Source organism: Diabrotica virgifera, chromosome 4, assembly GCF_917563875.1.
Source record: "Diabrotica virgifera virgifera chromosome 4, PGI_DIABVI_V3a".
Taxonomy (NCBI): domain Eukaryota; kingdom Metazoa; phylum Arthropoda; class Insecta; order Coleoptera; family Chrysomelidae; genus Diabrotica; species Diabrotica virgifera.
Window position 1 is genome coordinate 175,547,651 of NC_065446.1, and position 25,753 is coordinate 175,573,403.

The window sequence follows — 25,753 nt, forward strand, 5'->3', positions numbered from 1 at the left end:
TTCTTCTTGGACTATTTAATAATGTTTACAATACAGGGACTATCCCTAAAATATGGCTTGAATCAGTCTTCATACCACTGCCTAAAAAGAAGAATGCCAAATTATGCCAGGACTTCCGCCTTATAAGTCTATTAAATAACATTCTGAAGCTTTTCTTGCGTATCACACAGAACAGAATATATTATAAAAAATGTGATGAAGTCACCGGTCAAGAACAATTTGGCTTCAGGGAAGGTATGGGGACACGAGAAGCAATATTCTGTCTTCAAACTCTGGCACAAAGATACAAAGATCAGCAAGCAGACCTTTTTATCTGTTTCATAGATTTTGAGAAAGCGTTCGATAGGGTGAAGCACAAGACCTTGATAGAAAGATTGAACGACATCGGAGTCGACAAAAGAGATTCTAAAATTATAGAGGCTATTTATTGGAATCAGACAGCAATCATAAAGACCAATGGTAATACGTCAAGGCCAATTGAAATACAACGAGGTGTTAGACAGGGTTGTGTGCTATCACCCATACTTTTAACGTCTACTCTGAGGTAATATTTGCGAACTCTTTATCGCATTCTTCAGAAGGAATCAGGATAAACGGGCAGAGAGTAAATAACATCCGGTATGCAAATGACACAGTATTAATGACTGATTCGGACCATAGTCTGCAGATACTGTTGGATAGGGTTACTGAGAGTTGTGAAAAAATGGGGATGAAGATCAATACTGCGAAAACCAAAGTTATAAGAATATCAAGGAACAAAAATTTACCTCTTCCAATAAATATGTGAAACACCAACAGCTTGAATATGTAAGTCAAGAGCGAGAATAGAGGTAGCCCAACAGGGGTTTATCAAAATGAAAAGCTTATTTTGTAACAGTAGCATTAATATCAGCCTTAGATGTCGTTTTCTGCATTGCTATGTGTGGTCAATACTTTTGTATGGAACGGAGGCCTGGACACAACACAACACTGATGAACAAGTTGGACGCCTTTGAACTCTGGCTTTATAGAAGAGACTTGAAAATACCTTGGACAACCCAAACCACCAACGAATATGTTCTGAGGAGAATAGGTACAGATAGGGAACTGCTAAAAATCATTAAAGTCAGAAAAGTTAGCTACCTGGGACACATGATGAGAAACAAAAACATCCAGGGTAAGATTGAAGGAAAACGGGGTCCCGGTAGGCGCCAGATTTCATGGCTTACAAATATCAGAGACTGGACCGGCCTTGATTCAACATCTTTGTTTAGAGCCGCATTGGTCAGAGACAGATTTGCCAGTGTAGTCGCTAACCTCCACTAAAGGAGAAAGCACCACAAGAAGAAGAACTTTCGCCTTGTCATGGTGATGACATGTGAGCAATAAATTACAAAAAAAGTTTTGACAGTTTTGTGGTTTGACAGAAGTTTGAATTTTTAAATCCCAAAATGGTACAATGGTGCATCTCACTCGCACTCACATTGATAGCTGCGTCAATACGCTCCTAGCACTCATTGTTAATAATTAAAAATAACCGCTTCGTAATAAAATAATAACAAAAATTTCTTCAGTATCTTGTAGGGGGGTCGTTAAAATTCGTATAACAGTAATGACAGTAATGACAGTAATGACAGATGACTTTTGCATATTGTATACCTACCTAATTACTAAATCTGTAAAGTTTTGATTTATTTTGTATGAATATAATGGCGAAACACTACAGGATTTTACTTTTTGACATAAATTTTATTAATAATAAGATAAATTTTGTACAATATTTTTAATAATTAAAGTAAATAAATTTTAATTTCACTCAAATAAATAATCGATTGCTGCCATTGACCACTTACATTCAATCTCGGTTAATTTGATTAATAATCGCGGCAGGTAAAGTAACATTTTTCTTTCCATACAACAAAGTGTTACTTTACTGCCGAAAATGAGGGCAAATGAGTACAATAATGGATGATTTTAGTGACGTTTGGCGATAAACAATGATTTTAAACAAATTCGCTAAAATAATTCTTTCACTTCGCACAAATTTTTTTTACATCCTTTGGGCCTTGTTTTCTCTAAAATTGACTATTGTCGAGTTATTAGCGACTTAAATTTTGAAAAACGCCAAAATAACCATTTTTAAGGTTTAATAACTCGGTTAAAGATAATTATTGTGAAAGTCGAGCGAGCGGCCGTGGAGTAACGGCATAATTGCTGGCCTCATACGCCAGTGTACGTGGGTTCGAGCCCTGCCAAAGACAAACCATTTTCATTTCCAATAATGACACGAGCCGTCTCACCGTGCCTCGGAGAGTACGTTAAGCCGTCGGTCCCCCTGGGCTAGTGTACATCGACACTAGTTACTTGAAACAGGGTTAAAGATGTAATTGGCGCCGGAACTGTCCGAAAGGCAAAAATGCCATACGATATTATATATTATGAAAGTCAGAAACTAAAAAAAATCTAAGATTAAAGCTACGTCTATAAGATCCTGAAGAAATTTTTGTCATTATTTCATTAATAAGATATTATTTTAATTATCAACAATGAGCGCTAAGCGTGTATTGAGGCGGCCGTCAATGTGAGTGCGAGTGAGATTCACCATTGGACGGCCGGAATGGTGCATCTCTTTAGCACTCACCATTGACGGCCGCCTAATACGCACTTAGCGCTCATTGTTAATAATTAAAGATAAAGCTTAGTAATAAAATAGTGACAAAAATTTCTGCTGGATCTTGTAGAGGGGGCTATAAACTTTGGTTTGGTCACTTTCTGACTTTCATAATAATGGATTTTAACCGAGTTATTAAGCCTTGAAAATGGCTATTTTCGCATTTTTCAAATTTTAAATCGCGTATAACTCGACAACAATCAATTTTGGAGAAAAATCACAAAATACCTTTTTTTGCTCAGAATAACCCAAATGATCTAAAAAAATATTGTGTTAAGTGAAAAAATTATTTTTGTGAATTTGTCTAAAAAAAATTGTTTAAACAATTTATCGATCAAGGTACTGCCTGGCACCCAGTAGATTTGTTATAAGGACCTCTTTTTGAGTAAGTTTGTGCAAAAAATTCGAATCGGAGTAATTTACCTAACGGGGGCGACGATACAGCCTAGACTAATTTGAACATTTTCAGTAACATTTAATTTCTAGAATCGGCTGTTTGTATGAATCAGAATCAACTTTTACTAAATGGCATTGGGAAGAGTATACTTTTCCTAGTTGGAGTCTACTTTTACTAGTAAATGTTGAATATAAATCTTCATTTTATATTTATAATCAACTTTTACTGGAACCAGCCGTTAGAGTTGACTCCAACTAGTTGGAGTCAACTCCAACTGGATAATCAACTTGAACTGTAACATATATATAAACTAGAAATGATCACAGCTGATTAGTAATTATCAATTTACAAATTATTGGGTTAACAGCTGAAATGGAAGACTCAGTGTACTCTTTTCTACGATTCCAATATTTCTTTAACAGTCGTTAACATCATCAGGGACGCTGAAATAATATTAAAGGTATAATAGTGAAACTGGGTATTAAAAAACAACTCACCAGTTTGAGATTTTAGTCAACGATGTTATAAATGTGTAAAAAAGCGGCATTAACAAAAAGAACTGTAGTGAATGTTATTAAAAATTAAAAAATATAACAAATATAAAAAAATGGAACTATAATATAAATAACTATGCTAAAAAACCACTAATTATTAAAATCTTTTAAATTCGTCGCACAGAAAGGTATTAGAGACAATTATGTCAATATACTGTCAATTATGACAGAAAGAGGTAGTATATTATGAACTAGAATCTAAACTAAAATCTTTATTGACATTTAAGTTTTTATCAAGTTCAAGAAGAAAAGAATAGATCTCTGTTAATTGTTTAATATCTGTTCTTTTATTAATTGTCTGTTCATTCTGATAAATAAATGCCATTTCAAGAAAAGTTCTTTTGTGATAGTTCTTTTCATTTGTTAAAATTTTTACAGATTCAAAGTCCATATTATGGCTTTCATTTACAACATGTGTAGCTAAAGAGCACCTGTCTGGATATAATCTACAATCACTTTTATGACTTGTCATACGATCTTTGACTAACATAATAGAAGGTTTATTGACCTTAATACTAAAAAACGTTTAACATCTTATAAAAGTGTCATACCAAAATTTTATGCATTGCCCAAGATACATAAACCTATATTATCAGTAAGACCTATTGTGTCATCTATAGGAGCACCCACTGAAGGAATTGCCACTCTTGTTACAGAAATCTTAACTAATGCTTACAATTATCAAAATGAATACTATATTAAGGATTCTTTTCAAGTAAAAGACAAATTTAATGGTTTAAAACTACCAAATGATTTTGTGATTGTAAGTTTAGATGTAGTTTCTCTCTTTAGTAATGTTTACTTAGAAGCTTGTTTACGTTCTATAACAAAACACTGGAATGATATCTCCAACCATTGTAAAATTAATCAAAATACTTTTCTAGAACTGATAATTTTCTTATTTGAAAATAATTATTTTACATTCGACAACACAATATATAAACAAACTTTTGGTACCCCTATGGGAGCTAAAATGAGTCCTATATTGGCTGCTTATATGATGGATGATTTGTTAGATATAGTTATTCCTGTACTACCTTTTACACCTTTCTTTGTCAAAAAATATGTAGATGACCTAATTTTAGCTATACCTACTAATAGTACAGATGAATTGTTATTTGTTTTTAATAGCTTTGATCCTCATATACAATTTACAGTTGAAGTAGAGGATGACCATTGTTCCATTCCTTTTTTAGACACCAAATTATATCGCACAACAAATAATACTATCTTAGTTGATTGGTACATGAAACCAATAAGTTCAGGTAGATACCTAAATTATTGGTCTTACCATAAACACTCAATAAAATTTAACTTAGTAAAACAAATGCGAACTAGGATTGAACGAATTGCTGATAAATCATTCCATCAAACTAATCTAAAAAAAACTATATAACATGTTTTTAGACAATTCTTATCCTCCTATAATGTTAAAACACTTATTATTTAACACTCCATCTATCACACCAACTATTGTAGATAATCATAATACAGCTAACAATAATAATGTTGTCATTCCGGAAGTAGTTTCATTCATCTCTTTGCCCTTCATTAGAGAGATTACACCAAAACTCACACGAATTGTAAAAAACGAGCTAAACATCAAAATAGCTAGTAAACCAGTTTTAACTATTAATAACTTATTTTCAAAGATGAAAGATAGATCTCCAAAGGACCTATTAACTGATGTAGTTTACAGTATACCATGTATTGATTGTGACAAACAGTACATAGGCCAAACAACTAGACGAGTCAAAGATCGTATGACAAGTCATAAAAGTGATTGTAGATTATATCCAGACAGGTGCTCTTTAGCTACACATGTTGTAAATGAAAGCCATAATATGGACTTTGAATCTGTAAAAATTTTAACAAATGAAAAGAACTATCACAAAAGAACTTTTCTTGAAATGGCATTTATTTATCAGAATGAACAGACAATTAATAAAAGAACAGATATTAAACAATTAACAGAGATCTATTCTTTCCTTCTTGAACTTGATAAAAACTTAAATGTCAATAAAGATTTTAGTTTAGATTCTAGTTCATAATATACTACCTCTTTCTGTCATAATTGACAGTATATTGACATAATTGTCTCTAATACCTTTCTGTGCGACGAATTTAAAAGATTTTAATAATTAGTGGTTTTTTAGCATAGTTATTTATATTATAGTTCCATTTTTTTATATTTGTTATATTTTTTAATTTTTAATAACATTCACTACAATTCTTTTTGTTAATGCCGCTTTTTTACACATTTATAACATCGTTGACTAAAATCTCAAACTGGTGAGTTGTTTTTTAATACCCAGTTTCACTATTATACCTTTAATATTATTTCAGCGTCCCTGATGATGTTAACGACTGTTAACGAAATATTGGAATCGTAGAAAAGAGTACACTGAGTCTTCCATTTCAGCTGTTAACCCAATAATTTGTAAATTTGATAATTGATATATATATATATATATATATATTATTATAAAATATATTGTTTTAGGAACTGGTGGTTTATATTTGGAATTGTTTGTTTGTTAACAATTGCTACAAGATTTTATAAAATTAGTGAACCTGATCATGTTTGGTAAGTAAATCCAAATATTTTTTTAATAAACATCCCATTTAATTTGCAATCTGTAAATTTTGACAATAGGCAAATGTTAATTACAGTAGGTAACAAAACATTTAGGAATAATGTCCAGTGACATAAAGGGTGATTCATAAAGGTACGATTTCGACACCGACTGCAGACGGCAGTTACATATGTAACATATACAGTTGTTACCATGACATACGTATTTACTTTGCACTATTAATTTGTATAATTATTAGGAACGGACGTTTTGCCGAACAGCAATTGCAGTTGGATGTCGGAATTAGTCTCATACAAATTAATAGTGCAAAGTGGTGACGTCTGGTTTAGAGGTACTTTTTTGGTGGGGATTTGATGGGAGATCGTGCATGAATCGTATCACTTGACGTTGCGCTTTTTTAGTATTGTTTGACATTTCATCCTGGAAAGACCTCGGCACAACGTCTAGAAATTATTCAGCTGTATTACGAAAATTGGCGTTCAATGAGAAATGTGTTTCGTGCGCTTAGAGCAACTTTTAAGTCCACATAATAGGCCTACTGAACGCACAATTCGCTATACCATCAGTAAATTTGAAACCCAGTCTCCACTGTTGGATAACATGCGACCAAATAGACCACATTCAGCACGTATTGAAGAAAACATAGCGGCGGTAGCGGATGGTGTACGCGAAAATAACGAAGAATGGATTCGTCACCGTTCCCAACAGCTTGGCTTGTTGTATGTAACAACTTGGCGTATATTACATTGCCCCGCAATACATGGATGGCGCTGAACAGAATAAGAACAGGTACCGGTAGATGTACTGACAGCTTGCATAGATGGGGAAAGGCCCTTACTCCTGAGTGTGACTGTGGTGCGCAACGGCAGACCGTCCGTCACATTATTGAGGAACGCCCCCAAAGCGGTACCCTGGAGTTTTCGATGAGTTCCTGAATGCGACCGAAAATGTTTTATATTATATCAATACATTAGATGTTCGTATACAATTACCAGTAATTGTGTACAATTACCAGATTATCTACTTTTACCGTAACATATACATTGTACAATAAAAAAGAAAGTTTATTTTCTTTACTTTATAATGGTGTATTATAAAAAATTCTAGGACTATTTTTAAACAAGATATCCGTAGTATATCCCAGGGTATCCATAATTTGAGGAAAAGTTTGAATTTTTTTTTTCAATAAGAATATAGTTGCATATTATAACATAGTTCTTAATTCCAAATAACTTTTCTTATTAACACTTTTCGAAATTGTGATATATAAAGGTACTTTACTCTTGAGCGAAATTTATATTTCTTAACATATCTCGTATACTATTGATAAAATTGTATATCTGATGATTGCATCGTAGGTCTTAGACTATGAAGAGCATTTTATAAATAATTTTTTTTTCATAAAGTTAGTAATAAAAAAGTTTTTCATATGTTTCTACCTTAGTTGGACATATTGCGGGGTCCAGACAAATTATCCCCGGACAAAAAATCCCCGAACAAATAATAATCCCCGGAAAAAAAATCCCCAATAATCCCCACAAATTTTTTGGACAATATATGTATATATATATATATATATATATATATATATATATATATATATATATATATATATATATATATATAAAAGTACTGAGATAACAGCTGGGAAAACCCTGGTACTGAGGAAGCAATGAAAGACTGGTGCTTCAAAGTGAGTGCCTTTTATTTTGGTCAAGCTTTCGCCTATTGTTTTTAGGCTTCTTCAGGACTTGCTACAAAGAAGAACATTCTTTACAAATATGCTTAAAGATAGAACAAGCAATTCTTACCGAAATAGGTGCACTAGTGCTCAGTGAAAATAAGAATACATCTTTTACCTTGCCTTTTTTGTGTATACATAAGTAATACAGATATTTTTGTTGTTATTATTTAGCTAATAAAACCAGATATCGAAACTGAGTCAGATCCTCTCTATTCAATGTCAGGGACAACTGAGCTGTCGGCCATTCTAACGATTTTCATTGCATTCTTTCACCTTTGATCCATCCTTTGCAATTGGTTGGGTGGGAGGTTCTTAATCAGAAGCTCACCACAATTACATCATGAAAAAGAGAAGAAGTGATTTCAGACAGCTGTTCGAATAGTGACAGTCGAATGGTTGTTTGATGTTACGAGTCTCTTCTCTCGAAATCTCTAAACAAATCTTCTATGTGTCAGTCAGACGTAAAAAAAACGGAAGAGGACGTTGACAATCGATGGATCGATAGGTGTCATTTTGTAAATAAAAAAATCAACTTCTAACGACACTTGTCCAAATTTTCTTACAATGGATTAGGTTGAATAGAGAGGATCTGACTCAGTTTCGATATCTGGTTTTATTAGCTAAATAATAACAACAAAAATATCTGTATTACTTATGTATACACAAAAAAGGCAAGGTAAAAGATGTATTCTTATTTTCACTGAGCACTAGTGCACCTATTTCGGTAAGAATTGCTTGTTCTATCTTTAAGCATATTTGTAAAGAATGTTCTTCTTTGTAGCAAGTCCTGAAGAAGCCTAAAAACAATAGGCGAAAGCTTGACCAAAATAAAAGGCACTCACTTTGAAGCACCAGTCTTTCATTGCTTCCTCAGTACCAGGGTTTTCCCAGCTGTTATCTCAGTACTTTTTTATTTACTAGTAACCCAATTACTCCTTGGACGTTTTTATATATATATATATATATATATATATATATATATATATATATATATATATATATATAGACTTTAGTTTTTTATTGAGGTTGCAGTCATTTATTTCTAAGGGGCAGGGTAAGAGAAACTCTGTGTTATAATCAAGCTTTCGCAAAATTTATTTGCTTCGTAGCAAATAAATAAAAATAAATAAAAGCAAATAAATTTTGCGAAAGCTTGATTATAACACAGAGTTTCTCTTACCCTGCCCCTTAGAAATAAATGACTGCAACCTCAATAAAAAACTAAAGTCTACATATTATCAGTCAATAATACCAAAGTTCTTTATATATATATATATATATATATATATATATATATGTATAAAATCTTGTTAATTTTGAGGTTGCAGTCATAAATTTCAGGGGGCAGGATAAGTAAAACTCTTAGTTATTATCAAGCTTTCGCAAAATTTATTTGCTTCTTCAAGATATGCTAAAAAAGTTTTAGTAAATACAATGAAATTAAGATGATAAAAAATATTGTACATAAAAAGCATAAAAAATTGTCATAAATCTTACATCGGACACACATCCAGAAATCTAATAGGCAGACTAACATCACATAAAAGCGACCTCAGACTTAACAAAAATACATGTGCATTAATAGATCATGCAATCAGTAAAAATCATTCATTCAATTTTAATGAAACAACGATCCTAAAACATGAAAACAACTTAATTAAAAGGGAATTTCTCGAAATGGTATGCATCAACAAATATCAATGTGTCAATAAAAAAACTGACATAGATAAACTAAGCACCATCTATAATTACATTCTATCTTACGAAAACTAATATTTTAATTAAAAATACTAAATTGCCTGACTAAATTCAAAATTAAATTTTCAAATTTGGCGCCACTTTATTGCTAAAACTAATATTTTACAAATTACTTATATCCATAAATTCTATAATAAGTACGCAGATAAGAAATAATAAAAAACTAGTTATTAGCAACTTAAAATAAAATATAATAAACATATACAAATGTCTTTCTGACATACTAAATTTCAAATTAAATTGTCAAATTATTTTTCTCTTTTTAAATTAACTAAAATTAAGGCATTGTAGAAGATTAGGAATTAGATTAAGAATTTTATATATTTTTTTGTTATGTATGCCAAAAATTTAATGGATTAACCTCACGTTGTAAGTTTTTTATGCTTTTTATGTACAATATTTTTTATCATCTTAATTTCATTGTATTTACTAAAACTTTTTTAGCATATCTTGAAGAAGCAAATAAATTTTGCGAAAGCTTGATAATAACTAACGAATTTTACTTATCCTGCCCCCTGAAATTTATGACTGAAACCTCAAAATTAACAAGATTTTACATAGTGTCAGTCAATATTACCTAACTGCTTTATATATATATATATATATATATATATATATATATATATATATATATATATATATATATATATATATATAAGATGGTGGTATTCTTGACTGTATATATAAATATAAAGTAGTATCTCTTGAGGATGCAGTCAGTCTATTTATTGGCCCACAAGACAAAGAAAAGTCTTTGACTTACTGTCAAGCTTTCGAATTGCTTTAATTCTTTTTCAAGACATCTACAAAAATTTCAAAAAGGTTTTGTTTTCCTCCTAAAGAAATGGTAAACAATTCATATAATGTTGAACAACGAACCATGGAAACAACATAATGTTTTAGATTGCTTTAAATATTTTAATATGTGTGTGATTGTCCTTTTTTGTAAAGTTTCAACTTTATCTTTTAATCTCACGACTAGTAAGTTAGAAAAATAAATTGTAAGTACATCATTTTTATATTTTGAAATTTTTGTAGATGTCTTGAAAAAGAATTAAAGCAATTCGAAAGCTTGACAGTAAGTCAAAGAGTTTTCTTTGTCTTGTGGGCCAATAAATAGACTGACTGCATCCTCAAGAGATACTACTTTATATATATATATATATATATATATATATATATATATATATATATATATATATATATATATATATATATATATATATATAACAGCGCTAACAGGCCTTATAGGCCTACGGCTTCTAAATTCTGGATAATATTTCTCCATTCTTTTCGGTTGTCTGCACTCTTTCTCCAGTCCTTCACCCCGATTTCTTCCAAATCCCTCTCTGCAGCCTCTAACCATCTCTTCCTTGGGCGACCTCGTCTCCTTTTTCCCAATGCTCTGTCATTCAATATTCGTTTGACGTTTCTAGTTTCTGGCATTCGAGTAATATGTCCCAGCCATCTAACTCTTTGGGCTCGTATTTTTGTCGTTATTTTTGGTCTCCCATACATCCTCATTACTTCTTCATTTGTTCGTCTCCTCCAGGTTTTCTCCGCTATCTGTATACCTCCAAAAATTTTTCTCAGGACCTTCCTTTCCCATATCTGTATCTTCTTCTCCTCTTGTTGATTCATTACCCACGTTTCGCTCGCATACAACACTGTGGGCCGTATTATCGTTTCATACATTCTGATTTTCGCGTTTATTGATACATTTTTTGCTTTTAATATCGTGTTTAAGGCACCCACAACTCGACTTCCCTTCAATAATCTTTTATCTATTTCTTTTTCTTCCCTTCCAGTACTGGTTACAGTCACTCCCAGGTATTCGAATTCTGCTACTTCCTTAAATTTATATTCATCTCCTTCTCCTTTCATTTTTATATAGTTATCCTCTTTATTTATATCTCCTTTCATTACCATGTATTGTGTTTTTCCTTGGTTGATTCTTAATCCATACCTTTTTGCTTCCGCTTCGAACTTTTGGAATATTTTTTGGAGATGTTCCTTTGTTCTTGTTAGGATGACTAGATCATCAGCGTAAGCTATAAACTGCTGTCTGTTGTTAAATATGGTACCGCTTGTACTAATTTTTATCCTTCTTACTATGTGCTCTAGTACCAAGTTAAATAAGTATGTAGATAGAGGGTCACCCTGTTTCAGTCCATTATTCACTGTGAATTGTTTTGAAAAATTTCCTTCCAGTGTTATCCTGTTTTTGTATTGTTGAGCGTCATTCTCACTAATTTAACCAGCTTTCCTGAAATACCCCAGGATCTCATTGCTTCATATAGCATATCTCGGTCTACTGAGTCGTAAGCCTGTTTAAAGTCAATGAACAACATGTGTAGTCCCAAATTTTGTTCGTAGCTGTTGTTCTGTATTAGTTTTAATAAACATATTTGATCTGTTGTTGATCTTCCTGGTCTAAAACCTCCTTGGTATTCTCCAATGATCTTATTTACCTCCTTTTGCAATCTATTTCGGATGATTTTTGCAAGTATTTTATAGGCCACTTCTAATAGCGATATTCCTCTATAATTTTCGCAACTTGTTTCATCACCTTTTTTGTAGATTGGACAGATGAGTGTATTGTTCCATTGTTGCGGCATTTCATCTTTTTGCCAGACTGTTAATATTAATCGGAAAATTTTTTCTTGCAGCTTTTCTCCTCCTGCTTTAAAAATCTCTGCCGGAATTCCGCTTTCTCCTGCGCTTTTGTTATTTTTTTGCTTCAATATTGCTTCTTGTACTTCTTGTAGTGTAGGTTCTTCTTCACGTTGTTGTTCTGTGTTATCCTGTTCATGTTGTTTTATTTCCTGGGGTTCTGCTTGTTTATTTGCATTTAATAGTTCTTCAAAATACTCCGCCCATCTGTTCAATTTTTCTGTTGTTTCTCCTAAAAGCACACCGTCTTTACCTCTACAATAACTTGTTTTACTCTTTGCAGTTCCTCGGGATTTTTTTACTTCTTGGTAGAAATTTCTTATTTCCTTGTTTATGTATGATTCTTCTATTGTTTTCAACTGTTTGTCAAGATGTTCTCTTTTCTTTTTTCTGCAGATTTGTTTTACTTCTCTTCTTGCCATTTTATATTTTTCTGTAGTATCCTGTGTATTATTTTTGTCTTTATCTATTTTTGCTTTATTTCTACGTATCAATGCTATTTTACAATCCTCGTCAAACCAGTCTCTTCGTTTCTCTGCTTGTACTTTTCCTAGACATAGTTCCGTTGCTTCTGTCATCGCTATCTGTATATTCCTCCATTCTTCATCAATATCTTCTGCGGTGGGGTAACGAAGTCTTTTATTTATCTCTACCACAAATCTGTTTGCCGTTTTTTCTTCTTTAAGTAATTCTATCTTGTATGTTAATCTTTCTTTTGCTGTTCTTGGGTTTCTTGGCAGCTCTTGTTTAAGTTTGGCTATCGTTAGATAGCATATTATAACATAGTTCTTAATTCCAAATAACTTTTCTTATTAACACTTTTCGAAATTGTGATTTATAAAGGTACTTTACTCTTGAGCGAAATTTATATTTCTTTACATATCTCGTATACTATTGATAAAATTGTATATCTGATGATTGCATCGTAGGTCTTAGACTATGAAGAGCATTTTATAAATAATTTTTTTTCATAAAGTTAGTAATAAAAAAGTTTTTCATATGTTTCTACCTTAGTTGGACATATTACGGGGTCCAGACAAATAATACCTGGACAAATAATCCCGGACAAAAAATCCCCACAAATTATCCCTGGACAAAAAATCCCCGGACAAATAATAATCCCCGGAAAAAAAATCCCCACAAAAAATTCCAGACAAATAATCCCCACAAATTTTTTGGAAAAAATATCCCCACAAAAAATCCCCAAGAAATATTGGCTGCCGAATAGTTCTCTAAAAATTTTTCCCGAAATTTTAACAAATTTCGAATTCCAATTTCGTGCTGAAAACTTCAAATTTTACATGACAAAAGAGTGTGAGTTTTTTCAAAAATCGTGGAAGATATGGGGAATGAGCTAAGGCCCCGTTTTCATGACAGGCGCTTAACGCGAATTTTGATATCGCGCGATTACAACTACATACATTTTACTGAAGACCGTTCACATGCTAACGCGCGTTTTAGGTCATTAAAACGTGCGTTAGCATGTGAACGGTCTCAAGTAAAATGTATGTAGTTGTAATCGCGCGTTAAGCACCTGTCATGAAAACAGGGCCTTAGGCCAGTATTATATTAGGCAACTGGTGACGCCACCAAGTTGCTCCACCAGTGACTCATTACGTCACGGGGCATTTAAGTAAATGAGACCTATTAGACTACGGTAACTGGTTGCGCCACCAGTTGCTCATATCGGCCACCAGTTGCCCATAATATTTTGTGTGCTTTAATTTGGTGGAGCCACTAGTTGCGCCACCAGTTGCCCCACTAGTTGCGCCACCAGTTACCTAGTCTAATAATGGCCTTAGCTCATTCCCCATATTTTCCACGATTTTTGAAAAAACTCACACTTTTTTGTCATGTATAATTTAAAGTTTTCAGCATAGAATTGGAATTCGAAATTTGTTAAAATTTCAGGAAAACTTTTAGAGAACTATTCGACAGCAAATATTTCTTGGGAATTTTTTGTCCGGGATTTTTTGTGGGGATATTTTGTCCAAAAAATTTGTGGGGATTATTTGTACGCGATTTTTTGTGAGGATTTTTTGTCCAGAGATAATTTGTGGGGATTTTTTGTCCGGGATGATTTGTCCTCGCTTCCATATTGTATGTGTATATGTCACACTTTGAAAATGCATACCTTGTTTAAAAATTGTCGTAGAATTTTTTACAATACACCAATTTAAAGAAAAGTTAATAAAGCTTTCTTTTTTATTGCACAATGTATATATCACTGGCGAAGCGTCCATGTAACCATTGTTACCATTGGTAACAGTTAAAAATCTTGCAAATAAGTATTTTATGACGATGAATAATTCCATTTACCATTATTTTTACCAATAGAAATATATTATTATATTATGTGTTAGGTAATAGTAAATAATTCAGTAAATAGCCTACTACTCGTAGACACACGAAAATATTGGCGAGTTTATGTGACTCAGTTGTACTTTATTATACTCTGTTACCAGTCTCATTTGTGGTTACAATGGTTATATCCTCCTGTCGCTCGGGACCGGCTAGTGTCTGAAAATTTTGAAGGAGCGACGGCGTAAGCCCGTAAGCGCGCTGTTTATATTAGTAGCCCTGTTACCAGATTTAAATTTGGTTACAGTACCTATAAAAAATGTGCGTGCAGTTAACCATGGATAAGTGTCGCTGCGTAATCGATCAACTACTTGAAAAGTAATTCTCCTTGTATAATTTTGAAGAAAAAAATGCGATTATTGAAAATGAAAGGCCTATTTTAAACAATTTAAAAAAGAAATCAAAAAAAATAGTTCGATATTTTAAATTTAGTTGGTACAGTGAGAATCCTTGGTTATGTGGTTGCAAGAACAATAGACGGTATTGTTGGCAATGTCTTCTGGTTTCTACAGAAAAATGGGTGGACCAGGTTCAAGATTTAAATAGTTTTAGAGTTTTAAAAAGGAGACATGAAATTTCTCCGTTACCTACATGTAAGATGTATACCCAATTTGATTCAGTTTGGCAAAACAAGAATCGAAAGTTCTCTTAACCAAGCTTTTAAAGCAAATATTGCTAAACATAATGAGTTTGTTAAAAAATAGATAGGTATATCCTTAGCACACTTATAATAGATACCGTATGTTTTTTGGCCAAACAAGAATTAGCGTTTCGTGGTCATTTTGAGGGCGACGACTCTGACAATCGAGGCAATTACAGGAAATTGTTAACATTAATTGCTAAATTTTTATTTTATGTATTTTATTTGTAGTATGTTCAATTATTTGCAATTTATATAAATTTTGCAATAAATTGTTTTTGTGTTTGTTTTTATATCTTATGTACTGTATATTGATATTATTATTTTTTGACTGTGTGTAAGCTTTGTCCATAAAATTGTAAAAATTTTCAGTGACAATAAAGCATATATGTCTATTCTATTATTTTCTATACACATTGGGATTTTAGAACCCAATAAAAAATTTATCTAACAATAAAACACGAAAACGTTAGTTTTCTATACTTCCAAACTAACGTTTTCAGTGTTTTATTGTTAGATAAAATGAACTTCCATCAAGTAACGGTCGAATCCATCAATTATAAAAAAATTTATATAAAATTTCTCATATAATTATAACACATACAATATAACAAACAACACAAATTAAAACACTAATAATTTTATTTATTTTTTAGTTGGGATGAGACACATTTTGGTAAAATGGGAAGCTGGTATATCAACAGAACCTTTTTCTTCGATGTGCATCCACCATTAGGGAAGGTAATATTCTTATTTTAAGTAAATATATAAAGGTTCAAAACATATTTTAAAAGAATGTAGAATGTGGAAGAAGAATCAAAACCACACATAGATAAGAACCAATACCAAAGCAATTAACTTATTTAAAAAATTAGTAGATCGGGTTATAGGGCCGGATAGCTCAGGCGGTAGAGTGTCTGAGTATCACGCAGAAAGCCTGGGATCGATCCCCAGTGCCAGCGAATACATCTAGATATTTTTAAAATATCTGCTAGCCCCAGGTCGACTCAGGCTGAAAGAAACGAGTACTTACGACTTACGGTAAAACCAGGAGTAATAATTGGCAGTTAAAGCGTAGAACTTGCCCTGTTACCTTCCTTGTTAACATATGTAGGTCCAAGAGGTAGAAGACTACCCTGCTATAATCCCAAAGTTGCGCTAATGATTATTATTAAGTATATCGGGCATTATTACCGAGAAGAAGTACCGATGTAGGTAAAGAAATTACCTACACTCAAGAACTCCTCACTTTATGAGAAACTCCAATGGTAAAATCACTTTACTTTCCGTGTCCGGAACACCAACAACTTTAAATTCTGTATTCCAATGATGGCCCTGTTATTTGCTATAATTAAGTCTTCTTCTGTGAAGGTCTCTCTCATCTCTGTGCATAATAGTAGATGCCGGCTGGTCTGAACCGCGCCACAGTCGCAGGTATCGTCCTCCTGGTATCCCCATTTTTTCAGGTTACTAGCACAACTTGAAACGCCGGTTCTTACTCTGTTTAGCGCTTTCCAAGTCGGATACGGTAAATTGTGTCCAGCAGCCATTTCTTCTGAGGGAGGCAAATGTGTAGCGATAGCTGACGCTTGCCATAGGTGTATTTGGCGCGTCTCTGGCGCTTCGGGGATGGATCTTGATGTTTTCAGGAAGTTTTTTCGAGATCTTAGTTAGTCTGCTTGGCCGAGTTTGGTGGTCATATAAGGGATGTCTTCGGTCCGTCTCCTGCTTTTTTCGTTATACCTCTGACGTGACCTTCCTCCCGATAGGTGGTGGAGCAATCCCAGCTATGGAGTATACCTCTTCGATTGGTGTCGGTTTCAGGCAACCCGATATTATACGAACCGTTTCATTTAGAGCCACGTCGACGTTCTTTGCGTGAGCAGAGTTTGTCCGTACTGGTGCTCCAAACTCCGCGGCCGAAAAACATAATGCTAAGGCAGAAGTGCGGAGGGTGTGTGGTTGTGCTCCCCATTTTGTATTAGTTAGCTTGCGGATGATATTATTTCTGGCACTTACTTTCTTCTTGACATCTTGACAGTGGTATCGGTAAGGCAGAGTTCTGTCCAGACGGACGCCAAGGTATTTTGGCGTTTCGTTGTGTTCCAGCATCTGACCACGCCATTCCACCTCCAGCGGCCTTCGGGCATGCTTGTTTCTAAGGTGGAAAGCACACACCTGGGTTTTTGTGGGCTGGGTTTCAGATGGTTTTTATCGTAGTATAGAGCTAAGTCTCCCAGGGCATCTGTCAGTTTCACTTCGACTTCATTGAAAGTTCTTCCCTGAGCTGTATGATCAGCATAAATAAATTTCCTTGTTTGTTGGTGTATGGGTTGGTCGTTGGTGTATATGTTGTATAGAATCGGCGCGAGGACACTTCCCTGTGGTAGCCCGTTTTTTTGGTCCCTTCACCGACTGTTCTTGGACTGGAGCGTTACGTAGAAGCGTCTATTCTGGAGGAGACATTTCACTAACCTTGTTAGTCGGAAATCCTTTGTAGTTTCGTAGAGTTTTGCGAGTAGCCGTTGATGGTTTAGTGTGTCATAGGCGGCAGTTAGGTCTCTGAACCCTACTCCTGTTATTTCTTTCCGTTCAAAACCATCTTCAGTATGTTGGGTGAGATTAAGAATTTGACTGCAGCAGCACTTTCCGGGTCTGAATCCTGCTTGTACTGGAATAATTTTAGTGTCCACATATTCAGCGATCCGGTTCAGTAAAATAGGTAATTTCAAAGGTAAAATAATTCTCGACTTAAACAAAAAAAAGGAGGAATGGACTAACTACATAAAAGAGCTCTTCCTGGATACGAGGCCACCACTTAACACCACAAAGTGTACAAATACTGGTCCTAGTATTTTAAAAGCGGAAGCAGATAAAGCCGTCAAACAAAGCAAAAATGGGAAATCTCAATTTGGTCCTGACCAAATACCATCAGACTGGTTCAAACTTCTAGATGACGACAATGTCTCAGAACTAACAAACAGTTTTAACCACATATACGAGACTGGGATGATGCCACAGATATGGTTAGAGTCTACATTTATTTCACTCCCAAAGAAACCTAATACATCATCATGTAAATACTTTAGGCTAATTAGTCTCATGAGCCACTCTCTCAAGCTACTTCTTAAGATAATTCTTAATAGAATCAAGCTGAAATGTGAAGAGATAATGGGAAACCAACAATTCGGTTTCAGAGAAGGATTGGGAACAAGAAAAGCTTTGTTCTCAATGCTAACATTACTTCAAGGATCATGAGAAGTACAGAAACTAATTTACGTCTGCTTTATAGATTTTGAGAAGCCGTTTGATACGGTTCAACATGATAGGCTGTTTGAATATCTAGAAATGATTGGAATAGACGATAAAGATCTGAGATTTTTACAACATCTGTATTGGAATCAAGAAGCTTCTATTCTGGTAGATGGCAAAGAGACAGACAACATTTGCATTCAAAGAGGTGTCAGACAGGGTTGTGTGTTATCTCCAACTTTGTTTAACGTATACTCAGAAATAATTTTTAACGAAGCCTTGAAAGGGCATTGTGGAGTTCGAATCGGGGGAGAAACTATTAACAACATCAGATATGCAGACGATACCGCGATCATGGTTGAAACTATCGAAGATCTTCAATTCCTTATTGATCGAGCCACTAGAGAATGCTCCAATAACGGACTTAGCATAAATACAACAAAGACAACGTTACTTGTGGTTAGCAAAAAATACGCCAGCCCTATGCAACTAATCGTCAGTAATGAACCACTAACAAAAGTATTTTCAAATACCTAGGATGTTGGATAAACGAGACACTAAATCCGAATGAAGAAATTAAAACTTGTATAGAACTTGCTAGAGGAACATTTATGAAACTTAGATCTATTCTGAGCAACTCTCAGCTGAATTTACAACTAAGAATCAAGTTCTTAAAATGTTATGTGTATCCTGTATTACTATATGGATGTGAAACCTGGATCATGAAGATTAACATGATGAACAAATTGGAAGCCTTCGAGATGTGGTCATATCGTAGAATGCTCAGAATTTTTTGGGTTCAACGCATTTCAAACAGAGAAGTCTTAAACAGAGTAGGTCAAGGCGAAGGTGATTTAATCACGATGATAAAAAAGAGAAAACTTGAATATCTCGGTCATATAATGAGAGGTAGCAGATACAGGATGTTGCAGTTAATACTCAACGGAAAGATCGACGGAAAAAGAGGAATTGGTAGGAAGAAATATTCATGGCTCCGAAACCTTCGTCAATGGACTGGCTTATCAGCAGATCAACTATTACATGCTGCACAAGATTTAGAACGATCTCGGCAAATTGTCATGGAAGCTACCCACACCTAAAATTTGGGCACGATACTTAAATAAGAAGAAGATATCGAGCATGAATGCACATGCAGAAATTGGCATTTATTTTAAGAACGAGCCTGGTATAATTGCCGCTTGAATGTCATAAGAATTTTTATAGGCATTCACTGTTTCAAACTGCACAAGACACTGTTACTTCACTGAGATTGTTACCAACCTTGGAAGTAGCAATAACGACTGTCAAATAAACAAGGTAGACAACGAACAAATAAATTATGAAGTTTCTTAACATAAACAGAATAAAACTATAATGCTCAACTAGCTACGCCTTATTTCTACTTCATGCTTACTACTAATAGGCTATGTTGGTTATTGCATAACACCCATTATGTTCGCTTACTAACCTTGTACAAACAGTAAATATTTAGTCAAAGTTATCACCATAGTCAATTTACTTCAAAAAATTAAGAAGTACGTATTCGGCGGGCTCGACATTGTCATGAGCCAGTCAACGTCAAATTAAGGAAGAACATACTAGGTAATTTAACAACACCGTAAAAGGAAGGATATATAAAAAGAATAAAAAAAGACTAAGTTTTCACTCTAATGGCATATAAAACAACATAATGCTATTCTACATCCCACCAGAATGAAAACAATGGGAACCTTCTCTGGTTACACCTCCGAGGCTTCTACAATTTGCAAGCCATACGGATGCTGAGACTAAGGAAGATGAGGGAATTCTACAATTTACAATTCACGTCCCATCTGCTCAGCGCGGTAAAGTTCCAACGAGAATGGTTCCCTTCATACTCCACACAGAGTAAATGTAAATCAAAAATGAATAACCATTTTCAATTTCGTTGCAAAACGAAAACACAGCCGAACCATATTCTAGTCCAATCAGAGAGTGCTGCAAGCACCCCTACCGGTTTCGAAACTTATTAGTCTCTCATCAGGAGGCACATATGCTGCTCTCCCTGATCCAACCAAAACAAACCCCAGCGTGCAGTCCCGGATTGCAACGAACGAAATGGCATAGATGCCCTAGCGGCAACTGCTAGCAAAAAGACTAAGTTTTCACTCTAATGGCATATAAAACAACATAATGCTATTCTACATCCCACCAGAATGAAAACAATGGGAACCTTCTCTGGTTACACCTCCGAGGCTTCTACAATTTGCAAGCCATACGGATGCTGAGACTAAGGAAGATGAGGGAATTCTACAATTTACAATTCACGTCCCATCTGCTCAGCGCGGTAAAGTTCCAACGAGAATGGTTCCCTTCATACTCCACACAGAGTAAATGTAAATCAAAAATGAATAACCATTTTCAATTTCGTTGCAAAACGAAAACACAGCCGAACCATATTCTAGTCCAATCAGAGAGTGCTGCAAGCACCCCTACCGGTTTCGAAACTTATTAGTCTCTCATCAGGAGGCACATATGCTGCTCTCCCTGATCCAACCAAAACAAACCCCAGCGTGCAGTCCCGGATTGCAACGAACGAAATGGCATAGATGCCCTAGCGGCAACTGCTAGCAAAAAGACTAAGTTTTCACTCTAATGGCATATAAAACAACATAATGCTATTCTACATCCCACCAGAATGAAAACAATGGGAACCTTCTCTGGTTACACCTCCGAGGCTTCTACAATTTGCAAGCCATACGGATGCTGAGACTAAGGAAGATGAGGGAATTCTACAATTTACAATTCACGTCCCATCTGCTCAGCGCGGTAAAGTTCCAACGAGAATGGTTCCCTTCATACTCCACACAGAGTAAATGTAAATCAAAAATGAATAACCATTTTCAATTTCGTTGCAAAATGAAAACACAGCCGAACCATATTCTAGTCCAATCAGAGAGTGCTGCAAGCACCCCTACCGGTTTCGAAACTTATTAATCTCTCATCAGGAGGCACATGTGCTGCTCTCCCTGATCCAACCAAAACAAACCCCAGCGTGCAGTCCCGGATTGCAAAGATGTAAAAAGAATATATATGTTTTGAAACGAATAACAAGAATATGAAAAAAGTTTCTTCATCTTCTGGTCCATATTATTATCTTTGTTTATTTTTATTTGTTATATCATATATTTCCCATTTTCAGATGCTTATAGGTCTTTCTGGATATTTGACAGGATACGATGGAAAATTTGCTTTCGATAAACCTGGTGACAAATATGAAAATACGTCATATCTGGGAATGAGGATGGTAAGTAACCCTTTCTATAAATTATTTAAGCGATTTAAAACGTATCCGAATTTGGGCTTACTGAACACTGTTCAATTTAATAATTTTTTTCAAAAGCTTTGTGCGACATCCTGGGTATACTGAACTTCACAGTACTGTGCGCATGTTAACCGAATGTTTAATATGCATTCCACTCCAATGGCTTTTCGTCCTATCGAAAATAGCCCCACCCCCACCTCTTATTTACAAAGGTAGACTTATAAACTTGTGAAATCAAATACGCGCAGAATTTTATGAAGAATACGATGATTAAATTTCCAGTGCACTTTCATTAGGTAAATTTTGTAAAATTTTGATTTTTTAATTTTTGATATTCAATTACGCCCTCTAGCAGTGGACTTACAATTATGAAAATAATTTCCAGGCTTTTCCCGAGGCAATTTCTGTTATAAATATTTTTTTCTTAAAGCTGTACTATAAACGGTTCCTGAGATATGGCCGAGAGCCATTCTTATTGGGACACCCGGTACATAACATTTAATTAGTCTTATTCTGAGGGCCAATAAGCTTATTCCAAAAGCTGCAAGTTTCAAATACATGGTGATTCCATTATAAGTCTGGTTGTGTATATATTTTAGAATTGTGTACAAGTCATACTTACAGTATTTTTCCAATGTATAAGAAATAGAGGCCCATAAGATTACTGGAAAGATGATGAAGATGGTGGAAACTCTTTGTAAAAATATATAGCCTGCAAACTTTCCCTTTCTAACTATTATTATCGCATTCCAATATATCATTTTTAATTATTGAACTTTTCCTGTAGTTTTGCAGTGCTCTTGGATCAACCATTGTACCAATGGCTTTCATAGCAGTAGATGAGATGACGGATAACATATCTGCAGCATTGTTTTCATCGTTATTAACTTTATTTGGTGAGTGGACTTGCTTTTCAATAAGATACTTAATCCAGTCGCACTGTGGTTCCAAATGCCGAAAAGGTGGTCATGAACTTAAAAGCGTATATTGTTCATACACTTCGGAATTACTCTCGTACTTAATAGTTTTTGGCATCGCCGATTACGAATCTGACATTTTTTTTTGGAAAACGAAATGGCGGATCCCACATGGCGGAAAAAAAAATGAAATATCAATCAAAACACCAAACTTTTTGTCTTTGGTAGTTTAAGGTCGCTGAGTACAAATCTAACATTATTTTATTGAAAAAAAAAATGATGGATCCAATATGGCTGCAAGAAATTCGAAAATTTTATTTTAAACGCATATTTTTTTGAAATATTAGAGTGAATAATATTAACGCATATTAGAGTGGACTTTTGAAGTTACTGATTACCAATACATTTTCTTTTCGAAGTACACTATTCAGAACCTATTACTTATGTACAACCGCCCATACATACGCAACAATCGCTAGAATCATGTAATATGCGTCATTTCACACTTTTGTATTCAAACAACTGCCAGCAATAAAAAGGCAGTTAAAGGCAGCTAAACCAATGTGAAATTGTATCTTTACTGTACATTTTGAACTTAATAAACATTGATCGCAGAATTATGTACCTTTTGAATGAATTTTTACGAAATTTTGATTATTTCACGTATATTTTTACTATTTATTCACGACCCAATTTTATGCATTTGTTGTTATCAAATGTTTAGTCAACTTTTATCTTACATTAACACATACTATAGTTTATTTTTTAACCAGGAGGAGTAAACTACAAAGACAGATTCACACCCAAGAAGGTCACTAGAATAGTAACCAGATACATCTTCTTTTTTGGTTGATCTAGTCGGCCCTCAACGGTAATCCATAAATAGTATATTAAATTAATACGTCGCTAAAGAGTTCCAAAACAACTGCTTTTTATATAAAAGCAGACTAACAATCTAAAAATTAAAGGAATAACACAGAAAACTCAAAAACCGCCGATATAACTTAATTAACCTATGAAATGTCACTAGTGTCAAAATTTAATAAATGTCATTAGTGTCAAAATTTTATAACAGTGGAGTAAACTCGCCTGCGGTTGGACCAATTACAAACAAGCAATACAGCGCGGTAAATTTGAATCACTCCTCTTGGTTAAAAAACAAACCATAGAAAAAGAAGAATCTGATTTACAACAATAAAATTGATAAACTACAAAACTTTTACAGCGTTTTTAGTATACGGGTTCTTTTTGACTTTGACTGCCGGCCAAAATAAGGTCTTACATGGCTCACTTGTTCCGGAGTTACGAACAAGAATAGATCCGGTCTGATTCTTATTTCTGCGTATTAGGACTCTACGATAGTATAAGAAAATAACTGTAAACATGAAAATCCCTATCTAGGGACTTTTTACTTTACCTCATGACCACGTTTTTAGCGTTTGGAACCAGTGTGATGGTCGGGACACACATATCCGCACCGAGTCAGTACCGCGTCCGCACCGAGCCGAAAGCAGAGACAGCAATAGCTGACAAGACCAGGCTGGCCTGCTCGGTGCGGATATGTGCAGGATATGTGTGTCCCGACCTTGAGTCGGTATAGCAATTGCATGTCGAGCTTCTCAAAATGGGGGGGGGGGCAGTAGTAGAAGTTTAAAATCGCGAATGAATTCCGCCGTTACGTTCACCGCTATTTCTTTTATTACAAATTTTTTTGTGCGGTCGATATTTTCTGAGTTAGGGGGGAAAATAGTGACAGAGCATAATTATTGAATTATCTCGTTTATTATTAGTTTTACCACAAAAATGTGTAATGATACGATGCCTGCAGCCGGCGTTCGGCAGGTCAACCGTAGAGAATCGACGGAGTTTTCATATTGGCGCAGCCCCCCTACATACCACCACTCCGGCGATGGCTACCGAGAGCGCATTTAAGGCGAGCAAGGAGAATCATAAAATGAGTTCTTCTTGGCGTACTGAACCAGAAAGAACACAAATGGCAGAGATGCAATGGATGGAATTGGAACTTTGCCAAGGTGGGCGCGCTCCGTATTGAAGAGGAGTTTCGCTGGAACTGTATCCGCAGTGAGCGGAAAAGTTATTAGCGATTGAAACTATGCATTTTTTATTGAAAAAAACTCACGTTTTATAACCGTTTTTCATGAATAACTTAAAACAATTTAATTCTGTAGAAAAAATCATTAAGAATAAAATTATGGCTAATAAAAAAACAAAGAGATTCACGTCGGAGAGACCTATGTAAACCCAATAACGACTGAGGTATTGCTCTTTACAGCAGTGATTCCCAACCGGGGGGCAATCGCCCCCCTGGGGGCGATTTGAAATTTTCAGGGGGGCGATAGAGCAAAGGGGGCAATAGAGAAAAGGGGGCGATTAGCATCCGGGACACGAGAAATGGGTAATTGGGAAAAAATACAATACTTTCGACTGGATATCCATAGGATAATAAAAAGTAAATATATGTATACCAATGCGGGTAATAATGACACAAACATCTCGAATAGTAACAGAGTGCTATTATTCATGATACAATTTAATTCTATAGGTATGTAATACATTATAATAAATTCTGCATTTTCCTTTGATCGAGCGTTCGTATTGTGCGAACATCTGCACAAAAGAGAAAGAAATAAAAGTGGGATAAGAATGATAAAAGTAGGTACCAACTCTGCTGATCTGACTCGAACAAAAAGCGAACGGCCGAAGTTGTGGTCGTCTTGTCATAGATGCAGTAAATAAAATTAAATCAAACCAAAGAATGATCGAATATTTCGTACACGTTGTGAAGAAAATGATGAGATATTTAATACATTAATACTAATTACTTACGGCAGTTCTTCAATCTCATGGATACTGTTATTGAATCTCTTAATACGACTTACCCCTGA

At 34.5% G+C, this 25,753-nt stretch overlaps 1 protein-coding gene across 1 annotated transcript in view; it reads left to right on the plus strand.

Moving 5' to 3' along the window:
* The window catches only part of LOC126883255 (protein O-mannosyl-transferase 2), a 169,343-nt gene that overhangs the window by 27,252 nt on the left and 116,338 nt on the right, over window positions 1-25,753 (plus strand). Inside the window, exons 2-5 of the mRNA XM_050648550.1 lie at window positions 6,105-6,188; window positions 16,031-16,115; window positions 21,808-21,912; window positions 22,718-22,826. Of these exons, the coding sequence (XP_050504507.1) occupies window positions 6,105-6,188; window positions 16,031-16,115; window positions 21,808-21,912; window positions 22,718-22,826 (383 nt within the window). The remainder of the gene's footprint in view (window positions 1-6,104; window positions 6,189-16,030; window positions 16,116-21,807; window positions 21,913-22,717; window positions 22,827-25,753) is intronic.